At 39.8% G+C, this 20,674-nt stretch overlaps 1 protein-coding gene across 3 annotated transcripts in view; it reads left to right on the forward strand.

The window, feature by feature from the left end:
* The window catches only part of ATP13A4 (ATPase 13A4), a 126,335-nt gene that overhangs the window by 71,396 nt on the left and 34,265 nt on the right, over positions 1-20,674 (forward strand). For 2 of the 3 annotated variants that reach the window (XM_002684859.7, XM_010801264.4), the window contains exons 9-17: positions 725-859; positions 3,469-3,639; positions 4,787-4,944; positions 5,554-5,742; positions 8,680-8,741; positions 12,218-12,368; positions 16,250-16,336; positions 16,566-16,719; positions 17,874-17,985. In XM_002684859.7, the coding sequence (XP_002684905.3) occupies positions 725-859; positions 3,469-3,639; positions 4,787-4,944; positions 5,554-5,742; positions 8,680-8,741; positions 12,218-12,368; positions 16,250-16,336; positions 16,566-16,719; positions 17,874-17,985 (1,219 nt within the window). The remainder of the gene's footprint in view (positions 1-724; positions 860-3,468; positions 3,640-4,786; positions 4,945-5,553; positions 5,743-8,679; positions 8,742-12,217; positions 12,369-16,249; positions 16,337-16,565; positions 16,720-17,873; positions 17,986-20,674) is intronic. The other variant, XM_059888178.1, reaches the window with a different exon arrangement.

The following is a 20,674-nucleotide window of genomic DNA, read 5'->3' on the forward strand; positions in this document are numbered from 1 at the left end:
TCTCAAAACAGGCCACTGCCACTATGGGGATCTTGTCTCCCTCCTTGGGCTCTGTCACTCTGCACCCAGCCACGTAAGCACCCACTCATCCAGTTAAGGCTTCACCATGTGGAATGGTCTACCACTCCTATCCCCACTTTACCTAGCCCCCTGCATGGTTGTCTATCTTGCTTAACTGCTTGTAGCTTTGGGGCTTTGGGACTGAATAAGGAAGGTAAGAAATAACGGAAGGTCAGAAAGAAGGACAAAAGGCAGAAAGGAAGGATATATTTTTCAATTTTCTTACTATGAGTAAGAATAAATATCTTTTCAAACACCATGCTGCTTGTAGTATGTATGTGTGTGTCTGTTTGCATGTGAATTATATGGTAACAATTTTGCTATACAGTCATTTGCTTTACATCTTTTTTTTTTCAAACTCTTTTTTTATTAGGAATATTAATCTTTTGTCTGCAATGTAAGTTTCAAACATGTTCTCTGAATTTGTCATTAGTTTTTTCTCTGCCTATTTATTTTTTTATTGCCACACAAAGGTCTTTATTTTATGTAATATAATATATTACCTTTTTTCTTATTGTTTGCAGATTTAGAGTCAATGTTGTGGAATTGCTTCCTTTTCATATATGCTTTGGTTGCTTTTTCATTGATTTCCAATTTAGGTAGATGTTGGACTGTGTTTTTGTGGGAAAAAACCTGACTCAACTTTGTTTCCTCACACTTCCAGCTGGAGTCCAGGAGCTAGAATCACGCTTCCTGGTGCCTGGAGATCTATTAATTCTGATGGGGAACAAAGTGCAAATGCCATGTGATGCTATTCTGATTGATGGCAGCTGTGTGGTGAATGAAGGCATGCTGACAGGTACAGTTCTGTCACCTCACATACAGCCTCCGCTGGTTCTCCCAGGTTTCTCCTGAATGATAATGGCAGAGCATGCGGCTGCTATGGGACCTTCCTACTCTCACAAATCTTACTAATAGTCCTGCACTGGACAGACCCGAGAGTTCAAATTAAAACTGATTTCTATATGCTAGGTTTGATAACAGTCCTAACTTTTGGAGCATTTAGCATTTCTTTCCTGCAAAAAAGATTATTACAATCCTGTCATTTTAAAGATTTAAAAACCTTTAAAGGTCATTTGATGTTTCAGAATCACCTGTGGCTTTTATGTTTCATGTTTTTCTATAAAATGTATCTTCAGATAAACACAGATGGTTTGAAAACCGTTATGACATCCTGAAACACCCTTCCTGCCCCAGGTCAAGTTCAAGCTCTTTCTAGGTTGGTTTGAAAATGTTGAAAAGTGGTTGATGCAGGATTTGCCAAAGCTGCTACTTTGAAAACGCACACTGGATATTTTTAAATAATTGTGTTTCATTTTTACTTTTCATTGTTATTTATTCTAATTTTAAATAAATAAATATTTATGTCTTTGGCTTCACCGGGTCTTAGTTGCGGCACCTGGAATGTTTTATTGGGTCATGCTGGATCTTTGTGACACACGGGCTTAGTTGCCCCAGGCATGTGGAACCTTAATTCCCCAACCAGTGATTGTACCCACATCACCTGCATTATAAAGTGGATTCTTAACCACTGGACCACCAGGGAAGTCCCTGGATTTCATTTTTCAATTGCATGATGGAGCTGGAGAGATGTCATATCAGGGATATGGGAGCTGAGGTTCAGAGAGGTCTTGTTCAAGGTCACAGTGCTTTGAGTTCTAACTCACATATGCAGTTAGGAGGAGATGTTACAGCCTTTCTGTAAGAATCACAAGCGCTTTTTCAGAGATGCAATTGGAGGCTGTAAATGTATTGATGTACCATGATTCCCATTAAAGTCCAAATCAAACCATTTCTCCTGGTGGACCGGGAAGGCATGAAATGCAGACATCAGCACACAGTCCGTGTGAACTTACAAAAAAACAAAAACAAAAACGATGTGACAGGTCAGGTTTATTTCTCTAAGGAATCCATAGATTTGATAAAAACCCCTTTGTGCTGGGACATTTACAATACCAAATATCATTTTCCTCATGAAAGCAGCTCTAGTATACTGGGACATATCCCTGACTTTATATTATCCTTTCTATGAATGGAGGTAGAGGATTTTAACGAGCTTTCTCAGAACAGGCGCTATTATTTACTTTAACAATTCATTCACCACCTTGTATTAGCACTTCAATCCACTGAAATCTGCCCTTCCCAGTACATTGGCGAAAGTCGCTAAAGTCTCAATTGGCGAATCCAATGGATTCTTTAAATTTCTCATCTTTTTAGCCGACCTGTGGCATTTGACTATTCTGACCACCTCTTCCTTCTGAAAACACGTCTCTCTAACCTTCCTAGATAGCACTGTCTCTTTCTGAATAATACGCCAGTGTCCTGTGTGGCTCCATTTCCTCCACCTCTTCGATTTCTGAAGCTGTTCAGGGTTCTTTGATTTTTTCTTTTTTCATCTTTCATGTGATCCCTAAATAATCTTGTCTCTTCCCATAGCTGTAATTATTGTCTATAGGGTGATGAACTGGGACTAAATATCTCCAGTCAAGACCTCTCCCCTGAGCTCAGGACCCAAATAAATTAACTGCCTGCAAAGCAACTCACCGTGGTCCTTCCACAAGTCATCTTTAACTCAGAGACCAAAAGGCAGTTCCTCCTTCCTCCTACAAGGATTCCAACAATCTTTGTGTTAATGATTAATACCCTCCCTCTGCTCATTCTTTCAAGTCAGAAACCAGGAAGCCACTTAAAATTCCTCTGTCACTATGATCTACCAATATAAAAATCTCCCCAAGTTTGGTAGCTGCTCACTTTTTTATTTCTCAAAACCAGTTCTTTCCTGCTCCTACTGTCAGCTGCCATAGTTCAGACCTTGTCCTCTTCAGCTGGGACCCTTGCGATGGTTTCCCAACTGTATGAGTCTGCAACCTCATCAGTCTTCCAATTCATTCCCTGTATTGAAGACAGAATACACTCTCTGGTATGTAAATGTGATAGTACTCTCCTGAATCGGACAACGAGATACCTCCCTATTTCTCTCCTGCCACCAGTGCCTAATGAAAGGGATTTAAACACTCAAGTGTGTGCATGCAGGGCTCTCCAAGTCTTGGCTTCTACATAGCTCTCATGACCTCTTACTCCCCAGACCCTGCATTCTAGACTGCACAACTTGCTATTCCCTAAATGGTTGTTTCCAATCTATCTCAGCATCCCTGTTTGGTTTTATAAGACTTAGAGTATTTCTAACATGACATTGTATTTAATTTTTTTAATGGCTGTCTCCCTCTCTGGACTACAAACTTCTTAAACACAAGAACTGTGTTTCTCCTTATATCATCTATACCAAAGGTTGTTCCTGCTAGGTGACAAGCTCACAAAAAATGCCTGGCATGTGATGGGTTGGTGAATGCAGGATTTAAATGAATGAAGGTCTCCCACCTCACAAACTGAGATGCTTGTTTTCTGTAGGAGAAAGTATTCCAGTCACTAAAACTCCATTACCTAAGGTGGATGGCTCAGTGCCCTGGAAAACACAGAGTGAAGGGGAGTACAAGCGGCATGTCCTCTTCTGTGGAACGGAGGTTATCCAGGCCAAGGGGGCCTGCTCCAGCCCTGTGAAAGCAGTGGTACTGCAGACAGGTTAGTTAGAACCTCCTGCATTTTATTATTTTCATGAAATACTTTCACTCCATTTATCTAGTGCTTTAAATGAATTAGGCAAGGAGCAGTCTTTAGATGACAAACCCCATATATGTAAATAGAGATATTTAAAATGTGAATTTAACTATGGCATATACCTTTTAGTAAGAACAATAACACTGGTGACAATAAGTATTATTCACGTGCTTTGTAATTTGTAAACTATTTCCTGCTGCTGCTGCTGCTAAGTCGCTTCAGTCATGTCCGACTCTATGCGACCCCATAGACGGCAGCCCACCAGGCTCCCCTGTCCCTGGGATTCTCCAGGCAAGAACACTGGAGTGGGTTGCCATTTCCTTCTCCAATGCATGAAAGTGAAAAGTGAAAGTGAAGTTGCTCTGTTGTGTCTGACTCTTGGTGACCCCATGGACTGCAGCCCACTAGGCTCCTCCGGCCGTGGGATTTTCCAGGCAAGATTACTGGATTGGGTTGCCATTGCCTTCTCCGAAGCTAGTTCCACATATCAAATTAGCGGAACAAAGATGCCTGTCCTTACTTTGTACATGAATAGGCTGGAGCCCACACAATTTAGGTCAAGTTTTTCTTAAAAAAAAAAAAAACTCACACAGCCAGTCACTGACACAGCAGGACCTAGAGCTTAGGTTTTCAAACCCAAAGAACAAACCCCAAGTTTTTTCCATGCAGGACTAGAAATTGAAAACTTGATGATAAAAAGCATTAGAAGTTGAATCCATCTGTATTTACTGGACCATTTAAATTCAAGTGTTCTGTGTGTGTGTGCACGCATACACACATGTGTATGTGCACACTTACAAGTCCTTTCCTTAAAATGAAGCTATATTTGGCAAAGCTGCGCTCTGCCCCCATAGGGTGCTTTACTATCTCTGGGATGCACTGAAATTAGAAATATAAAAGGAAGGAAAGCCAGAGAGGAATAGGCTCTGAAAGAGCTAGGATATATTCATTCTAGCATTTAGGTATGTTGCCAATCATCCTTTAATTGTGTTTGGGCTTAAGCACTGTTTAAGTTTCTCTAGAGGAAACAAAGGCCCTGTTAAAGATTAGAAAAGCACTAGCAGAAGGATTTGTCATCCTGAGAGTGTGAGGTGTGTGTTTACTGCTTCAGGATTCAACACCGCAAAGGGAGACCTCGTGAGATCCATTCTCTACCCCAAGCCGATGAATTTTAAGCTCTACAGAGATGCCATCAGGTTCCTCCTGTGCCTCGTAGGGACAGCCACCATTGGGATGATCTATACTTTGTGCGTCTATGTGCTCAGTGGGGTAAGCTGCTTTTATTCTTTTAGTACAATGCATGTAGACTCATTTATATAGTGTCTCTTATTCTCCTGTTGACCTTAATCTAAGGGGTGGTTTTCAAACCTGGGAAAACAAAGCCAAATGCTGAAACCTGCCTACATATTCCCAGATCCCCAATATAAGCAGTTGATCACCAAGCTCCATAATAGCCATTGGATCCAGTGGGATAAAACACTGTGTTTATGGAGATAGTAACATGCCTCTACTCTTGGATTTTGCCTTACTCTATTTTTTCATCTTTAATTTAAGAATATGTTTATTCCAATAATGTAGTATTTTATAGCTGTTAAGTGATGAATTTTAAATAAAAACCAATGTTGATAAGGTCGTGGCAAACTGGTACATTGTTCTCCACTGGTAGCAGTATGAATTGTTACAGACTTTTTCATTACACTTTGGCAAAATATAGAGAAAGCCAATAAACGCGTTCATTCTCTTTAAACCACATTTGGCCAGCTCATATAATTTCTAGAAATCTGTACCAAGATAGAAAACAAAGAGGAGAGGAAAAAGTCATGCTCATTAAAGTGTTCACAATGGATTTATCTGTAATAGCTAACTTTGTCCTCCCAGGAAACTCCCGGGGAGGTAGTGAAGAAAGCCCTTGACGTCATCACAATTGCAGTTCCTCCCGCTCTGCCTGCTGCTCTGACCACAGGCATTATGTATGCCCAGAGGAGGCTGAAGAAGAGAGGCATCTTCTGCATTAGCCCCCAGAGGATCAACGTATGTGGACAATTAAACCTGGTCTGCTTTGACAAGGTATGTGTGTTTCATCATCACCCTCGGCGCCGTTTTTATCATCACTGTCATCATGCGCAGGTGCTTTACATTCTTGTGAGGCAGGAAACCTTGGATGTGGGTACTGGGTACCTGATTTCATTTTGTCTCTGATTGGATATGTCATCTAGGACAGATACATCTCTTCATCTCAGATTCTAGGGTTTAGAGAAGGGAAAGTAGGAACTGAGTAGGTGAATCTTTTAGGATTCTTCCAGCTCCAATATTCTATGAATCTCAATGAATTAAAATAGCATTCTGTCCCTCTATAGTCAAAACCGTCATACGAAATTTAAACCTTTTACTATGGTTACTACTGTATCCCTAATGCTAATATTATTACCTGGCGTATAGTCAGTGTTCAATAAATATTCATTGACTTAATGAATGAATAAAAAAGAAAATGTTTATTTAGCTGTCTCTTACTATGAGACTGGGTTAAAATAAATCCCCAGGAAATCTTTCTTTTCTGTAGTTTTCCATCTGCAGTAAATTGCTTAAAATAATCCTTGATCCCATACCAGTTACTCCCAACCAGCCTCTTATTCTGCCTTCTCCTGAATATATTCTTTTCATCTGTATACACATGCTGGTATGAAGGTGGGAGCTATAAGAGGGTAAGATGGAAATGAAGGGCTGTTTTGTACCCATGTCTTAATTTATAAAGGTGACTAAGTGGCTGCTGGCAGAAAATGCCATTGAAAAATGTGTTTAATGTTACAGTTCCCCGACAGAAGAGGTGTGTCCTACCAGGCAGGGCCAGAGATGGAATGCCAGATTTTGATCAGGAAGGAAAGGAGGATTGAGGGTAGTGCTCAGGTTATGGCCTTTATAAAGGAGTTTCTGCAGGAAATACAAGACAGGGCAGGGTACATAGATGACAACTAGCTATTTGGAATGATTTTGATGGGTTTTGGTCTCTAGGATTGACCTCTAGTTGTCTAGTAGCTGGCCCTGGGGTGATGTTTCCAGGGGAGTGTGGCCAGATAGAGAAGGTATGACTCTTGACTGGTTAGTTTGCATATCAAAGGCATATTCTTGGCTGAGACCCTGGCTATCTCTAAGAACTGGCTGGCTCCAAGGAGGCAGTCTCTCCATCAGAAGGTTTCCTAAATTAAAATTTTGGTGGTGATCATACTGAAATAGAAGTATAATGTTGGCAAAACTTATATAATGTTATTTATAATATAATGTAAACCACTGTCTTGGCAATGAAAAATAAATTGTAAAAGAGAAAGTCCTTTTGCATGTCAAATGTCATAATATATACAAAAAATTTTTTTAAGATAAACAATTCGTAGACATTATAGTCATGTGAATCCACATTCACATGCCCACACTCCATGCCCACGCATGGAGTCAGGAGAGAACAGAGTGACTTTGATCAGAGCAGAACCTTAGTGATGGGAAAGGGTGTTGTAGACCTGGAATATCTGGCTAAGAAATTTTAATATACATTTTAGATAGTGGAGAGCTATTCATTGAAGGTGTTTTCTTCTTCTTTTTTATTGTTTCCTTCCATTTACTGATTTTTTATTGTGGCAAAAGATTTATAACGTAAAATTTACCATGCTAATCATTTTTAAGGGGCTTTAAGTGCTTTCATGTTGCTATGCAGCCATCATCACTATCCATCTCCAGAACTTATTCTCTCTTCCCCAACTGAAACTCCGTACCCATTAAACAGTACTGGGAAGGTCTGGGATAGCAGAGACTTAATGGGATCAGAGCTGTATTTTATAATTACTGGAATATCAAAGAGATTTACGAAGAACAGAAGGTTAATATGGTTCGTGCCACCATGTCAAAGTTAATTTGTGATCAAGCTAGCATCACACAGAAAGATGTTCTGTTTCTAGCATCATATTATCCTTGAGCTTGGAAAGGGAAACAGGGGTGGGGAAGATAATTGTGAAATGAATTTGAATAAAAAGTAATAATTGCGAACAATTTTCATTATTCTCAGCTCTCACTCTTTGCAGACATTGCATTCAACACTATATTATCTCATTTAATCTTTTCAACAACCCTATATGATGATGACCACATTACAGATAAGGACTCTGATGTTTAGGGGACTAAATAATTGGCCCAGGTCACACAGCCAGCGTTTTAAGCCAGTCCAAACTCTTCATCACTTTACTAAGAGAAATACTAACAAACACCTTTTTAACAAATAGATGTCAAAATAGCAAACTATTTCTTTAGAACAGTGAAAAATTATACTTCTATTATTTCTGATGACATACTTTTAACTTCTGCTATAAATGCTGGGACTCACCCATTTTTTTTTTTTAAGTTATTGAAGTGTAGTTGATTTACAATGCTGTGTTTAATTTCTGCTGTACAGCAAAGTGACTGAGTTATACAAATACATTTTTTTCATATTCTTTTCCATTATGGTTTCTCAGAGGGCACTGAACATAGTTCCCTGTGCTATACGGTAGGGCCTTCTGTTTATCCATCCTATATATAATAGTTCGCAGCTGCTAATCCCAAGCTGCCAGTCTGTCCCCCTCACCTCACCTCCCCACTGGCAACCACAAGTCTGTTACCTATGTCAGTGGACACACTCTTTAGCTCTCAGAGCAGGCTTACCAATGCCTCTCCCATCCATTCAGTCTTTCATTAAATTCTCAAAACAGGTCTCTGAAATATGTAGGCAGTAACTGTTTTCTTCCCTTTATCTCGGAGAACACTAAAGTTCAAAGAGATTAAGTGCCAGTTTGTCCCACAACTGGTGTGAGTTCATCAAAGCTTCCACCCAGGATTCCAGATACCCATCTGACTGTGTCATTCCCCAAGTGCTGAGCTTGACCATGGGTTTGTGACATACATTTTCCTGTTAAAACATAACTTACTGGTGTCACTATGGGCTGCTGAGTCTTCAGAGTAAAGTGAGCTCCTGTTTCTGTTTAGACAGGCACCTTAACAAGGGATGGCTTGGATCTCTGGGGAGTCGTGCCTTGTGATGGGAACGGGTAAGTACTCGGGACCAAATGCATTATCATTTCCTCTTTCCCAGTTTTATCCTGAACACTAGTAAAGAAGAGATTCTGGCACTGGCTTTGGTGATCAGTGATTGCTAGAGTGATGGCCAAACTTCATTTAATTTCTTTTCTTCACTATTTCCAAACTCACTAAAATGTGCATCCTCCCTCCACCCCTGTCCCAGCCCCAGGATTCTCACGGAACCCAGGAACTGAAGGGCACGTTTTGACACTGCATTCATCTTGCTAATGTGTGATTAGCTGTCAGCATATTAGTCAGGGGCCAGTGTACATCATTTGGGCAACACCTGGACACTGTCCTTCAAGGAGTTAATGTTCATAGCACGAACTGGAGTCTTTCCATGTGCTAGGAGGAGCATGGCCCTGACTTGCAGACACCGAATTTCAGTATGAGGAATATCTGGGGAACCACAGCTAGTGTACCTCATTTTCCTTTATATTATAGTTCTGGCTTCTGGAAAGTCCTCTTTTTCTGGCCAGAAAGGATTCCATTTTGACAATTTTCAACTCAGGGTAGTAAAGATTTGTTGCCTGTCCCTCTCCTGGGCCTCTCTCATTTGAGTTTGTTTCACAGCCTCCTTTTTCTTCCCACTACAACTTCCAGTCTGATCTGAACATGAACATTTGACAAATTCAGGTTTCGAGTTTGTTTGCTTGTTTTTAAATGGAGGTATAGTTGATTTCTTGGCTCAGATGGTACAGAATCCACGTGCAATGCAGGAGACCCGGCTTCGATCCCTGGGTCAGGAAAATCCCTTGGAGAAGGAAATGGCAACCCACTCCAGTACTCTTGCCTGGAAAATCCCAAGGAGAGAGAAGCCTGGCGGACTACGGTCCATGGGGTCACAAAGAGTCAGACACGACTTAGCAACTCAACAGCAACAATAGTTGATTTCAGGTTTTGTTTTTTTAATGAGAATGCTTCCCTCTCATACTTGCAATGTAAGTCACGAAGCATTTTATACATACATTTTATACATTCTTCTGCATTATGCGAATGCATGTGACTTATCCATAATATACTTTATTTATATATATTTAATACATTTTCATATTAATATACTATTAAGATACAAATCCATTTCCTGGGTTAAAAAATTGATTCTGGTGCTTTTAGCCATTTTAGTCTATAGAAGAAGGTTGTTGTATGTGGTAAAGTTTCTCGTTTTTGTTTTTTTTTTTCTTTTAAAGGTAGATTTGGATATATAGCCAGTCTTGCTTATTAGTATTTTTCTGTTTCAGCTTCTATAAAAAGCATGCATTTATCCAAATATGTGAGGATTTAGAGAGCACGTTTTCTTATTTATTAAATTTGTCCCTAGTGACATATAGCTCTATAGCTGGCATGCACAGTAGATACACAGTAAATGTTTGTTTATCTAAAATGAACTAAGTATGTTCTGTCTTTTGAATGTTCTTCTGCTTATTGAATTAACATCATCTTAGTCACAAAATTTTTAAAACTTTCTGTTTCTAAAAGTGACTTATCAAATTTAATAAAACTAGCTGATATAATATTTAGATTATTGATGGATTAATTCAGCCTGTCACTCTCTTTCCCAGTCCCTTCCTTTCTCCAAATGCTCAAAGTTGGCTCCAAGTGACTAAAAGAGCAATTCATTTTTTAAAAAATGACAGATTTAATTAATAGAATAAGAGAAAACAGAATGAGTTCTAAGTAAGAAGTCAGCACTTGGTTTAAAGCTATTAAATATATTATTGTAAAATGTAAGATCATTTCTAATAATTCTTATCTTTTCCAAAGAGGGCCTTCCCAATGTGCCAGGCACTTCAAAACCATTGGAAATCTACCTGACTACCTAATCTTGATAAATGATAAACACTCAAATAAACATTCAAGGACTGGGATGACAGAATTCTACTTATTTGTTGTACAAATCAGAGTCTGGCCCAATCCTCAGAAATATAGTATGTATTCAGAATTACATATGGAAGACAGTTTTTGTGCTGTGTTAAATATAAGATTCTTTTTTCCTGATCTATTTGCTGCACAGTGTGAGGTTGAGAACCTGTTTTAATCCCTGATGGTGATTGCTTCCTTTTAGTTGTTTACTAAAATACCAGGGACACATTGTAACCGCTGAGGTACTTGAACTTTCAGTATAATAATAGATACCACCATCAACAAGGTCAGTAATCAGTCAAAAGGTTTTTGAGCTCTTAAGGAAGCTTGAATGAGGAAGCCAGGAAGAAAAATGGCTTAGGTTATGAGTTAATATTCTGCCGTCCCTGCTTTCAGGAACAAAAGGCTAGAGCAACCAAGGGAAGCGCAGTGTCCATATCATGAGAAATAATAGTCTGATGCTGAAGACCAAATTTTAAGACAAAGTATGACAAAAAGTGAAAAATACAAACTCTTCCAAGAAAGAGTAAATAGGAAGTTCAGAGATCTGGAAACTGTATATTGAAGGCACAGCTAGAGGTTCCTGTGTAATCCCAGAGGAAGGGAGTAATACAGTGTGTGCAACCAAGTTGGCCCACAAATCTGAAAGAAGTGGACACATGGAGGAGGATGGGCAAGTAAATTCTGACTGGTCCCAGGAGACAGATTTGGCCTCAATCTGGGAAGCACCTTCTGCTACTCGGGATTCTCCAAGTAGGATAGACTGCTTTGTAAACCACTTACTGTGCAACACGTGTAAGAAGGGCCTGACCAATGAGAGGATATCCTTTCATAGGCCCAAGGCCAAATTTGGTAACTTCAATTCTGAATTAGTGAAAGAACCCTGCATGTGACGTTTGAGTTGTGTCTCGGTAAATTTTTAAATGAGGCCACTTCTATAGGAGGTGATGGAAATGATGCCTGCAATACAGACCCTAGATTCCAGGGTAGAAGAGGGAAATGCAGTGTCCTTTTCTAAATGTTTTTTAAATTTGTCATTTATTTAACATTATGGTCTTTCAAATCTCCAGTAACCAAGTCATTCATTTATTTACTCTTAAATTTGTCAACTGTCTGCCGTGGACCAAACATCAGATATGTTGAAGAGAGATATGGAAGAAACAACCCTACCCTGAAGGATAGATTGAAGGCGATATATACATAAGAAGCTATAGTATGAGCAAGCCTGTTCTGTCTAATAGCATAGGAAATAGTGGGTCCAGAAGTTCAGGTGGGAGTAGATGCAGTTGGAACTAAGGGTGATATTTCTAGCTCTTTCTATACCTCTGGATTTAAATCAGTGCCAGAGAGGGGCGTAGGGAAAAGAGGGAAGAAAGAGCTTGAAAGAACCTCAGGACCTTTCTCATGCTCACTGAACTCATGTAAGGATGATGGCTGAATGAAACACTATTCATTTGAGGGGATTAGAAACTGAGTATGCAACAAAGCATATTAACTTATATTTTTAAAAGATAGTTACCTCCAGAAGCTTCACTTTGGCCTGGAGGAAGAGGACTAAAGTCCTTTCCCTTTTCTCCTTTAGTTTCCAGGAAGTCCACAGCTTTACCTCAGGCAGGACTTTGCCATGGGGCCCACTGTATGCAGCCATGACCAGCTGCCACTCTCTGATCCTTCTCGATGGGACCATCCAGGGAGACCCACTGGACCTCAAAATGTTTGAGGCCACCACCTGGGTAAGCCTATGCTTTTCAGAGATTCTAAGAAGCTTCTTCAAGGCCAGGCCAACCCAGGTTTTATCACAGCTCTCCAACACTTATAGCATTAGAGGTCTCCAAAATGGATTACATGTGGCAGTGAGGGGCAGGCTCATCTAAACCATTTTCTGCTTGTACAGTGTATTTCTGTATTGGGGTTATTGTGAGGATTAAATGGAACGATGCATGTAAGAAATCCCTGGTACTGTGCCTGGAATCTATTACCAGCTCAATAGTCTCAGTATAATTATTATATAATTATATTCTAACTCTTCTCAACTACAATATGAGTCATGTCTGATTTCAAAGTTTTCTAGAACATGGGGATTAGGAAGCATCATGTCCCCAGTGCTTAGGGTAATTCATTGTTACCAGGAGTTTTATTTCTATTACTTTAGTATAATTTTCTCTCTAAGACAAGGCACTAAAAAGAACACCATGAGAGCTTTTGTTGAGACTGAAGTGGATTTCAGAGAAAATTATCTTGTTCAGGACCAAGTATCTGGCTTTCCCAGTTCTCATCTTGGCTCTGCTCTGACTCCTTGACCTCATGAGTATACCTGTGGCAGATTCATTTTGATATATGGCAAAACCAATACAATATTGTAAAGTTAAATAAAATAAAATTTAAAAAAATAAAAATAAAAAATAAAATGAGGGAATTGAACTAGACCAGCAGTGTTCACATAAAAGAAAACAAAAAAGCTGGAATCTTTTCTTAAAAGGAAACTTTATTCAAAAGCACCCTACCCAAAACAAATCATTGGAGTTACTCTGGTTAAGATAGAAGATGGGGAGTAAATGTACAGCTTAGGGAACATGCATCCTCACGTACTTAGCCACAGTCCACTCCACTCTCTGTAATCTGCTTCAGTTCCAGGTCTGTGTAATAACATGTGTAAAATCCTCACTGAAAGAGACAACCTTTAGGGTCCCTTCCAGCATTAATGGGGCCTCCCTGTGGCTCAGTCAGTAAAGAAGCTGCCTGCAATGCAGGAAACACGGGGTCAATCCATGAGTCTGGAGATCCCCTGGAGAAGGAAATGGCAGCCCATTCCAGTGTTCTTGCCTGGGAGATCCCATGGACAGAGGAGCCCCGTGGGCTACAAAGAGTCTGATATGACTTAGCAACTAAACCACCACCACCTCCCATTGTTAATAGGGCATGCATCTGTACCAGTGTGATATAACTTTCTCCATCCTTCCTGGGTTACTGTTTCTGTATCTTTAAGTAGGAATTATAATTTCCTCTCTGAGATTTTTTTTTTTCTGCCACCGCTCCATGAGATGATTATAAAGCATTATGGCATCTTTGGGTAAAAGGTTCCTTTGCCTATAATTTAGGATCATTGTTATAGCAATTTAGTTCAGTCGCTCAGTCGTGTCTGACTCTTTGCGACCCCATGAATTGCAGCACGCCAGGCCTCCCTGTCCATTACAAACTCCTGGAGTTCACTCAGACTCACATCCATTGAGTCAGTGATGCCATCCAGCCATCTCATCCTCTGTCGTCCCTTTCTCCTCCTGCCCCCAATCCCTCCCAGCATCAGAGTCTTTCCCAATGAGTCAACTCTTCGCATCAGGTGGCCAAAGTACTGGAGTTTCAGCTTTAGCATCATTCCCTCCAAAGAAATCCCAGGGCTGATCTCCTTCAGAATGGACTGGTTGGATCTCCTTGCAGTCCAAGGGACTCTCAAGAGTCTTCTCCAACACCACAGTTCAAAAGCATCAATTCTTCAGCGCTCAGTCTTCTTCACAGTCCAACTCTCACATCCATACATGACCACAGGAAAAACCATAGCCTTGACTAGATGGACCTTTGTTGGCAAAGTAATGTCTCTGCTTTTGAATATGCTATCTAGGTTGGTCATAACTTTCCTTCCAAGGAGTAGGCGTCTTTTAATTTCATGGCTTCAGTCACCATCCGCAGTGATTTTGGAGCCCAAAAAAATAAAGTCTGACACTGTTTCCACTGTTTCCCCACCTATTTCCCATGAAGTGATGGGACCAGATGCCATGATCTTCGTTTTCTGAATGTTGAGCTTTAAGCCAACTTTTTCACTCTCCACTTTGACTTTCATCAAGAGGCTTTTGAGTTCCTCTTCACTTTCTGCCATAAGGGTGGTGTCATCTGCACATCTGAGGTTATTGATATTTCTCCCGGCAATCTTGATTCCAGCTTGGGCTTCCTCCAGCCCAGTGTTTCTCATCATGTACTCTGCATATAAGTTAAATAAGCAGGGTGACAATATACAGCCTTGATGGACTCCTTTTCCTATTTGGAACGAGTCTGTTGTTCCATATCCAGTTCTAACTGTTGCTTCCTGACCTGCATACAGATTTCTCAAGAGGTAGGTCAGGTGATCTGGTATTCCCATCTCTTTCAGAATTTCCCACAGTTTATTGTGATCCACACAGTCAAAGGCTTTGGCATAGTCAATAAAGCAGAAATAGATGTTTTTCTGGAACTGTCTCACTTTTTCCATGATCCAGCAGATGTTGGCAATCTGATCTCTGGTTCTTTTGCCTTTTCTAAAACCAGCTTGAACATCAGGAAGTTCACGGTTCAGGTATTGCTGAAGCCTGGCTTGGAGAATTTTGAGCATTACTTTACTAGCATGTGAGATGAGTGCAGTTGTGCGGTAGTTTGAGCATTCTTTGGCATTGCCTTTCTTTGGGATTGGAATGAAAACTGACCTTTTCCAGTCCTGTGGCCATTGCTGAGTTTTCCAAATTTGCTGGCATATTGAGTGCAGCACTTTTGCAGCATCATCTTTCAGGATTTGAAAGAGCTCAACTGGAATTCCATCACCTCCACTAGCTTTTTTCGTAGTGACGCTTTCTAAGGCCCACTCGACTTCACATTCCAGGATGTCTGGCTCTAGATGAGTGATCACACCATTGTGATTATCTGGGTCATGAAGATCTTTATTGTACAGTTCTTCTGTGTATTCTTGCTACCTCTTCTTAATATCTTCTGCTTCTGTTAGGTCCATACAATTTCTGTCCTTTATCGAGCCCATCTTTGCATGAAATGTTCCCTTGGTATCTCTAATTTTCTTGAAGAGATCTCTAGTCTTTCCCATTCTGTTGTTTTCCTCTATTTCTTTGCACTGATCACTGAGTAAGGCTTTCTTATCTCTCCTTGCTATTCTTTGGAACTCTGCATTCAGATGCTTATATCTTTCCTTTTCTCCTTTGCTTTTCACTTCTCTCCTTTTCACAGCTATTTGTAAGGCCTCCCCAGACAGCCATTTTCCTTTTTTGCATTTCTTTTCCATGGGGATGGTCTTGATCCCTGTCTCCTGTACAATGTCACGAACCTCATTCCATAGTTCATCAGGAACTATAGTTCATAGTTCATAGTTCATGATTCATAGTTCATCATTCCATAGTAATTATAGCAATTACTGTTTACCAAATTTACCAAAAGTTAACCATGTACATCACAGTCCCTGCCCTCCTGTACCCTGAGGACCGTCCATCCAAATTAGACAGAGAGGAAAGAGCAGAAGCAACAGTGAACCAGGAGAAGAAAGACAATAAGGTACTGGCTATTCATGCTCAGTGTTTTCAAGTTAAGCCCTCTGAAATGGAGAAAGCCTTCATGCCACAAATTCCAGCAGAGAAAGCAGGAGACATTGTATGACTAATTTAGAAGTGTCTGGCCTTCAAGTTCCATAGTATTTCCGATGCATTATTTTTTTGTGTCGAATTAAAATCTGGTTCACCTCCATGTAGCTGAGGGAGGAGAATACATTGAGACGGTCTGAGAATTTTCTCAAGGGGAGGGTTTGAGCACAGTATTCATGAATGAAAGGGAAAGAAATCTCTACAATGAAATATCCTGTATGAAATAGGAAATGGTGGTTTCCAGGGACGATTTCCAACTCAAGGGAGTGCCAGGATGTGCCATGGTTGTTAAGCCCTGTGGAACATCCAGTCAGGTAAGCCTTGCCTGCTCTCTACCCCACAACACCCAACTCAGAAGGAAAGTCCTGCGAGACCCACAATTTTCAAAGTTCAGAAATGTGTCTTCTTTGATTTCTACATGTGGAAATTGGTGAGACCTTGTTTCCCTTATTTGCTAAACTGAGGCCTGGAGGAGCAGTAACTAATTCCCCATAGCTAGAAGCTATGTGGTATGTCTGTCTCCATTCCCCCTCCCTCTACCAGGTCCCAGTGGAAGGAATTGCAATCCTGCATCAGTTCCCATTCTCATCAGTGCTGCAGAGGATGACAGTCATTGTCCAAGAGATGGGGGGTGACCAGCTGGTGTTCATGAAAGGTGCACCAGAGAGGGTGGCCAGCTTTTGCCAACCTGAGACAGGTAAGTGATCAGACTTACATTACAACAGGAAAATCTGTCCCACATATGTCCCTTCATCACTGGATTGGCAAATCTAATTGTCTACTGGCCATCACCAATCTGATGATTCAATGGTACTCCAAACTCAATACCAAAATCAAGCTTATCTTTCTCACTCTGTATTTTCCAACTTGGTGAATGAAAGTATTACTCCCCCACCCCAATTTAGGATTCTTCCTAGATTCCTGTCTCTCCCTCAGCACTCCTATCTTGTCAGTTGCTACTCCATGGCTCTGTCACTCCATCAGCTCAGGCCCTCATCATCCTTCTACTGGATCACTTCAATAGTTGGTGAATTGGCTTCCTCCTCCCCAGTGTTCCCTACTCTGATTCATCCTTTACACTATGTGCAGATCAGTTTTTCTGTCACATAGCATAATTATACTGTTATTTCCTACTTGCATTCTTTGGTTGCTTCTCATAGGCTCCAGGATAATCTCAAACTCCTTTAGAATCGTATCTAAAGCCTTCATGATCTGACTTCTATCACACTTTCCAGATTTTCTTTACTACGCCTGTCTTCACATCCTGTGCTTCCCCTGAGCTGAACTGTCAAGGTTTACTGCCTCATGGCCCCATGCCTGAGTACATGATGCTCCCTCAGCCAAATGCCCTTTTCCTTCTCCATCTGACCACCTCCTCCCAGTCTAGTAGATGCACTAATGCTCCCAAAGTGTGCTGCCCAATTGCCTGGATCATAGCAAGCATCTCATTCAATTGTATTCTTAGTCTACTGTCTGTGACCTTACTAGACAAAGACCCTCGAAACAGGAATTACAGTTCAATCGCTGCATAAACAATGCCTGATCCATAATAGACTCTCAATAAATTTTTGTTGTTAAACTGGAGAAAAAAGAATTATACACTTTACCCATTCTTCTTCTTCTTTTTTTTTTTTTTCTTTTGAGTACTTCCTTTTCACTTCTGCTTAACTGGATCTCAAGAAGTCAACCATGACAATGTAGTGATATTTAAAGTTCCCACTGACTTCTATACATACCTTTTGTAGAGATGTGTTTTCTTGGGCAAGTGTTGATTCTGTTTGCAAGGAATTTCTCCACCAGTACCAATTGAGTTTCATATTGCACACTAATCTTGTGTTATTTTCTGAACAGTACCAACTAGTTTTGTTAGTGAACTTCAGATTTACACGACACAGGGCTTCCGGGTCATAGGACTGGCCTACAAAAAGCTGGAAATGGATCACCACATCTCTGCCTTGATGAGGTAAGAGGGGAGGAGGGGAGAATTTTGGTAAAGCAGAATGATTTCATGGGACGATACACCAGATTGGGCAGCGGACTCAGCAACACAGCTTACTGAATTTTTATGTATAAAATGTCCTTGAACTTAGTAAATGGGGATATAGTCATTCCTTTCCTGCCTAAATCACAAAGGTGATGTGAACTTGACTGGGAGAATTGACCAGAAATAGCTGTAAAAATTATAAAATATGGTTGTACAGCTTTGTGAAACCAAATATATGAATATAACCTACGTTTCAGAGAGTTTGAAAGTGTGGTCCTGCTCTCATTTTGAACCAAATATAAGTTTGATTTTAAATTATTTTTTTGTTTTTCATTACTTAGCTATTTGGGGATTTTATTATTTTTATTTTGTGTCAAAGTTGGTGAATTTGTTGAAAGTTAGAAAATATAACACTTGACTGAAAAAAATCTTGATAAAAAATGCACAACTTAATAAAACAAATAAATATAGCTTGGGCCCAACATATAATCTAGGTAATACTTGTTGAAAAACAAGAAAAACTTCAGAGAAGCTGTTATAAAGAGAGTTTTCTTATAGATAGATTAAAATAAGGATGCTCAAAAGTTAAAACGTACTGGAGTGATTAGCAGTTCAAATTTATTTGTTGTTTTATTTTCCACTGTTTTCAGGCAATGGTATTTATTTCATTTTCAAGTTATGTCCAATACTCTATGTCAGCCACTATTGGTGACACTGTTATGGAGATAATCAAAGCTTAGTTTGTTATTTAGGATTTTAAATTTGGGAGGTCTAATGTAATTGTTTTCAACCTTGCCAAATTCAACACTCTCTTACTATAACTATTAGGTATCACTTCCTTTAATGTAAGAAAATAAAATTCATATGTAATATGATCTGCACACATTCTCTTTAAAAAAGAAATATAATGCCCTCCTATATAGCAAAAATAGAAGCACAAATTATAATGCCTTACAAAAAGTAATAAATAGTTCAATAAATACTCAGTTGACTCCATTAAAACAAAATGAAACAATACGTTGCTTACACAGTAAGTAGACTCCTTGGGGATGTAACAGGAAGGAATGCAGATTGATACAGGTGTTTTATTCATTGGAATCTCAGATATCTCTGGCAGTCTTACTGTCAATGAGGTGACTCTTGGAAATGACTAAAAATTCTTAGTAAAACTGAATATAATAGAACACTTTCCTCTCAATATACATTATATTCCTGGAGAACTCAATGCAATATTAAAAATATGTAAAAAATACTTTGTGTTTATATGTAAGAGAGAGCTAAGGGAAGTATGAACCATTTTATATTTGCTTATTGCAATACATCCACAGATGTTTTTAGTGTCCGTGAATCCTATAAAATATTCAAAAGGCATATTCAAAAGGGTAAAATTTTGCATGCCTAAAAAGTTTCCAAAATGTCCTCTAAAGGCAGTATACAGTGGAAGTGACAAATAGATTCAAGGTATTCGATCTGATAGAGTACCTGAAGAACTATGGACAGAGGTTCGTGACATTGTACAGGAGGCAGGGATCAAGACCATTTGCAAGAAAAAGGAATGCAAAAAGGTAAAATGGTTGTCTGAGGAGGACTTACAAACAGCTGAGAAAATAGAAGGTGCAAAAGGCAAAGAAGAAAAGGAAGGATGTACCCATTTGAAAACAGAGTTCCAAAGAATAGCAAGGAGAGATAAGAAAGCCTTCCTCAGTGATCAGTGCAAAGAAATAGAGGAAAACAGTAGAATGGGAAAGACTAGAGATCTCTTCAAGAAAATTAGAGATACCAAGGGAATATTTCATTCAAAGATGGGCACAATAAAGGACAGAAATTGTATGGACCTAACAGAAGCAGAAGATATAAAGAAGAGGTGGCAAGAATACACAGAAGAGCTATTCAAAACAGATCTTCATGACCCAGATAACCACGATGGTGTGATCACTCACCTAGAGCCAGACATCCTGGAATTCGAAGTCAAGTGGGCCTTAAGAAGCATCACTACGAACAAAGCTAGTGGAGGTGATAGAATTCCAGTGGAGCTATTTCAAATCCTGAAAGATGATGCTGTGAAAGTACTGCTTTCAATATGCCAGCAAGTTTGGAAAACTCAGCAGTGGCCACAGGACTGGAAAAGGTCAGTTTTCATTCCAATCCCAAAGAAAGGCAATGCCAAAGAATGTTCAAACTATCATACAATTGCACTCAACTCACACACTATCTAAGTAATGCTCAAAATTCTCCAAGCCAGGCCTCAACAGTACATTAACTGTGAGCTTCCAGATGTTCAAACTGGTTTTAGCAAAGTCAGAGGAACCAGAGATCAAATTGCCAACATCCATTGGATCATCAAAAAGCAAGAAAGTTCCAGAAAAAACATATACTTCTGCTTTATTAGCTAGACCAAAGCCTTTGACTGTGTGGATCACAACAAACTGTGAAAAATTCTTCAAGAGATGAGACTACCAGTCCACCTGACCTCTCTCTTGAGAAACCTGTATGCAGGTCAAGAAGCAACAGTTAGAACTGGACATGGAACAACATACTGGTTCCAAATAGGGAAAGGAGTATGTCAAGGCTGTATATTGTCCGCCTGCTTATTTGACTTATATGTAGAGTAGATCATGAGAAACGTTGGGCTGGAAGAAGCACAAGGTGGAATCATGATTGCCAGGAG

Source organism: Bos taurus, chromosome 1 (genome assembly GCF_002263795.3).
Source record: "Bos taurus isolate L1 Dominette 01449 registration number 42190680 breed Hereford chromosome 1, ARS-UCD2.0, whole genome shotgun sequence".
Taxonomy (NCBI): Eukaryota; Metazoa; Chordata; class Mammalia; order Artiodactyla; family Bovidae; genus Bos; species Bos taurus.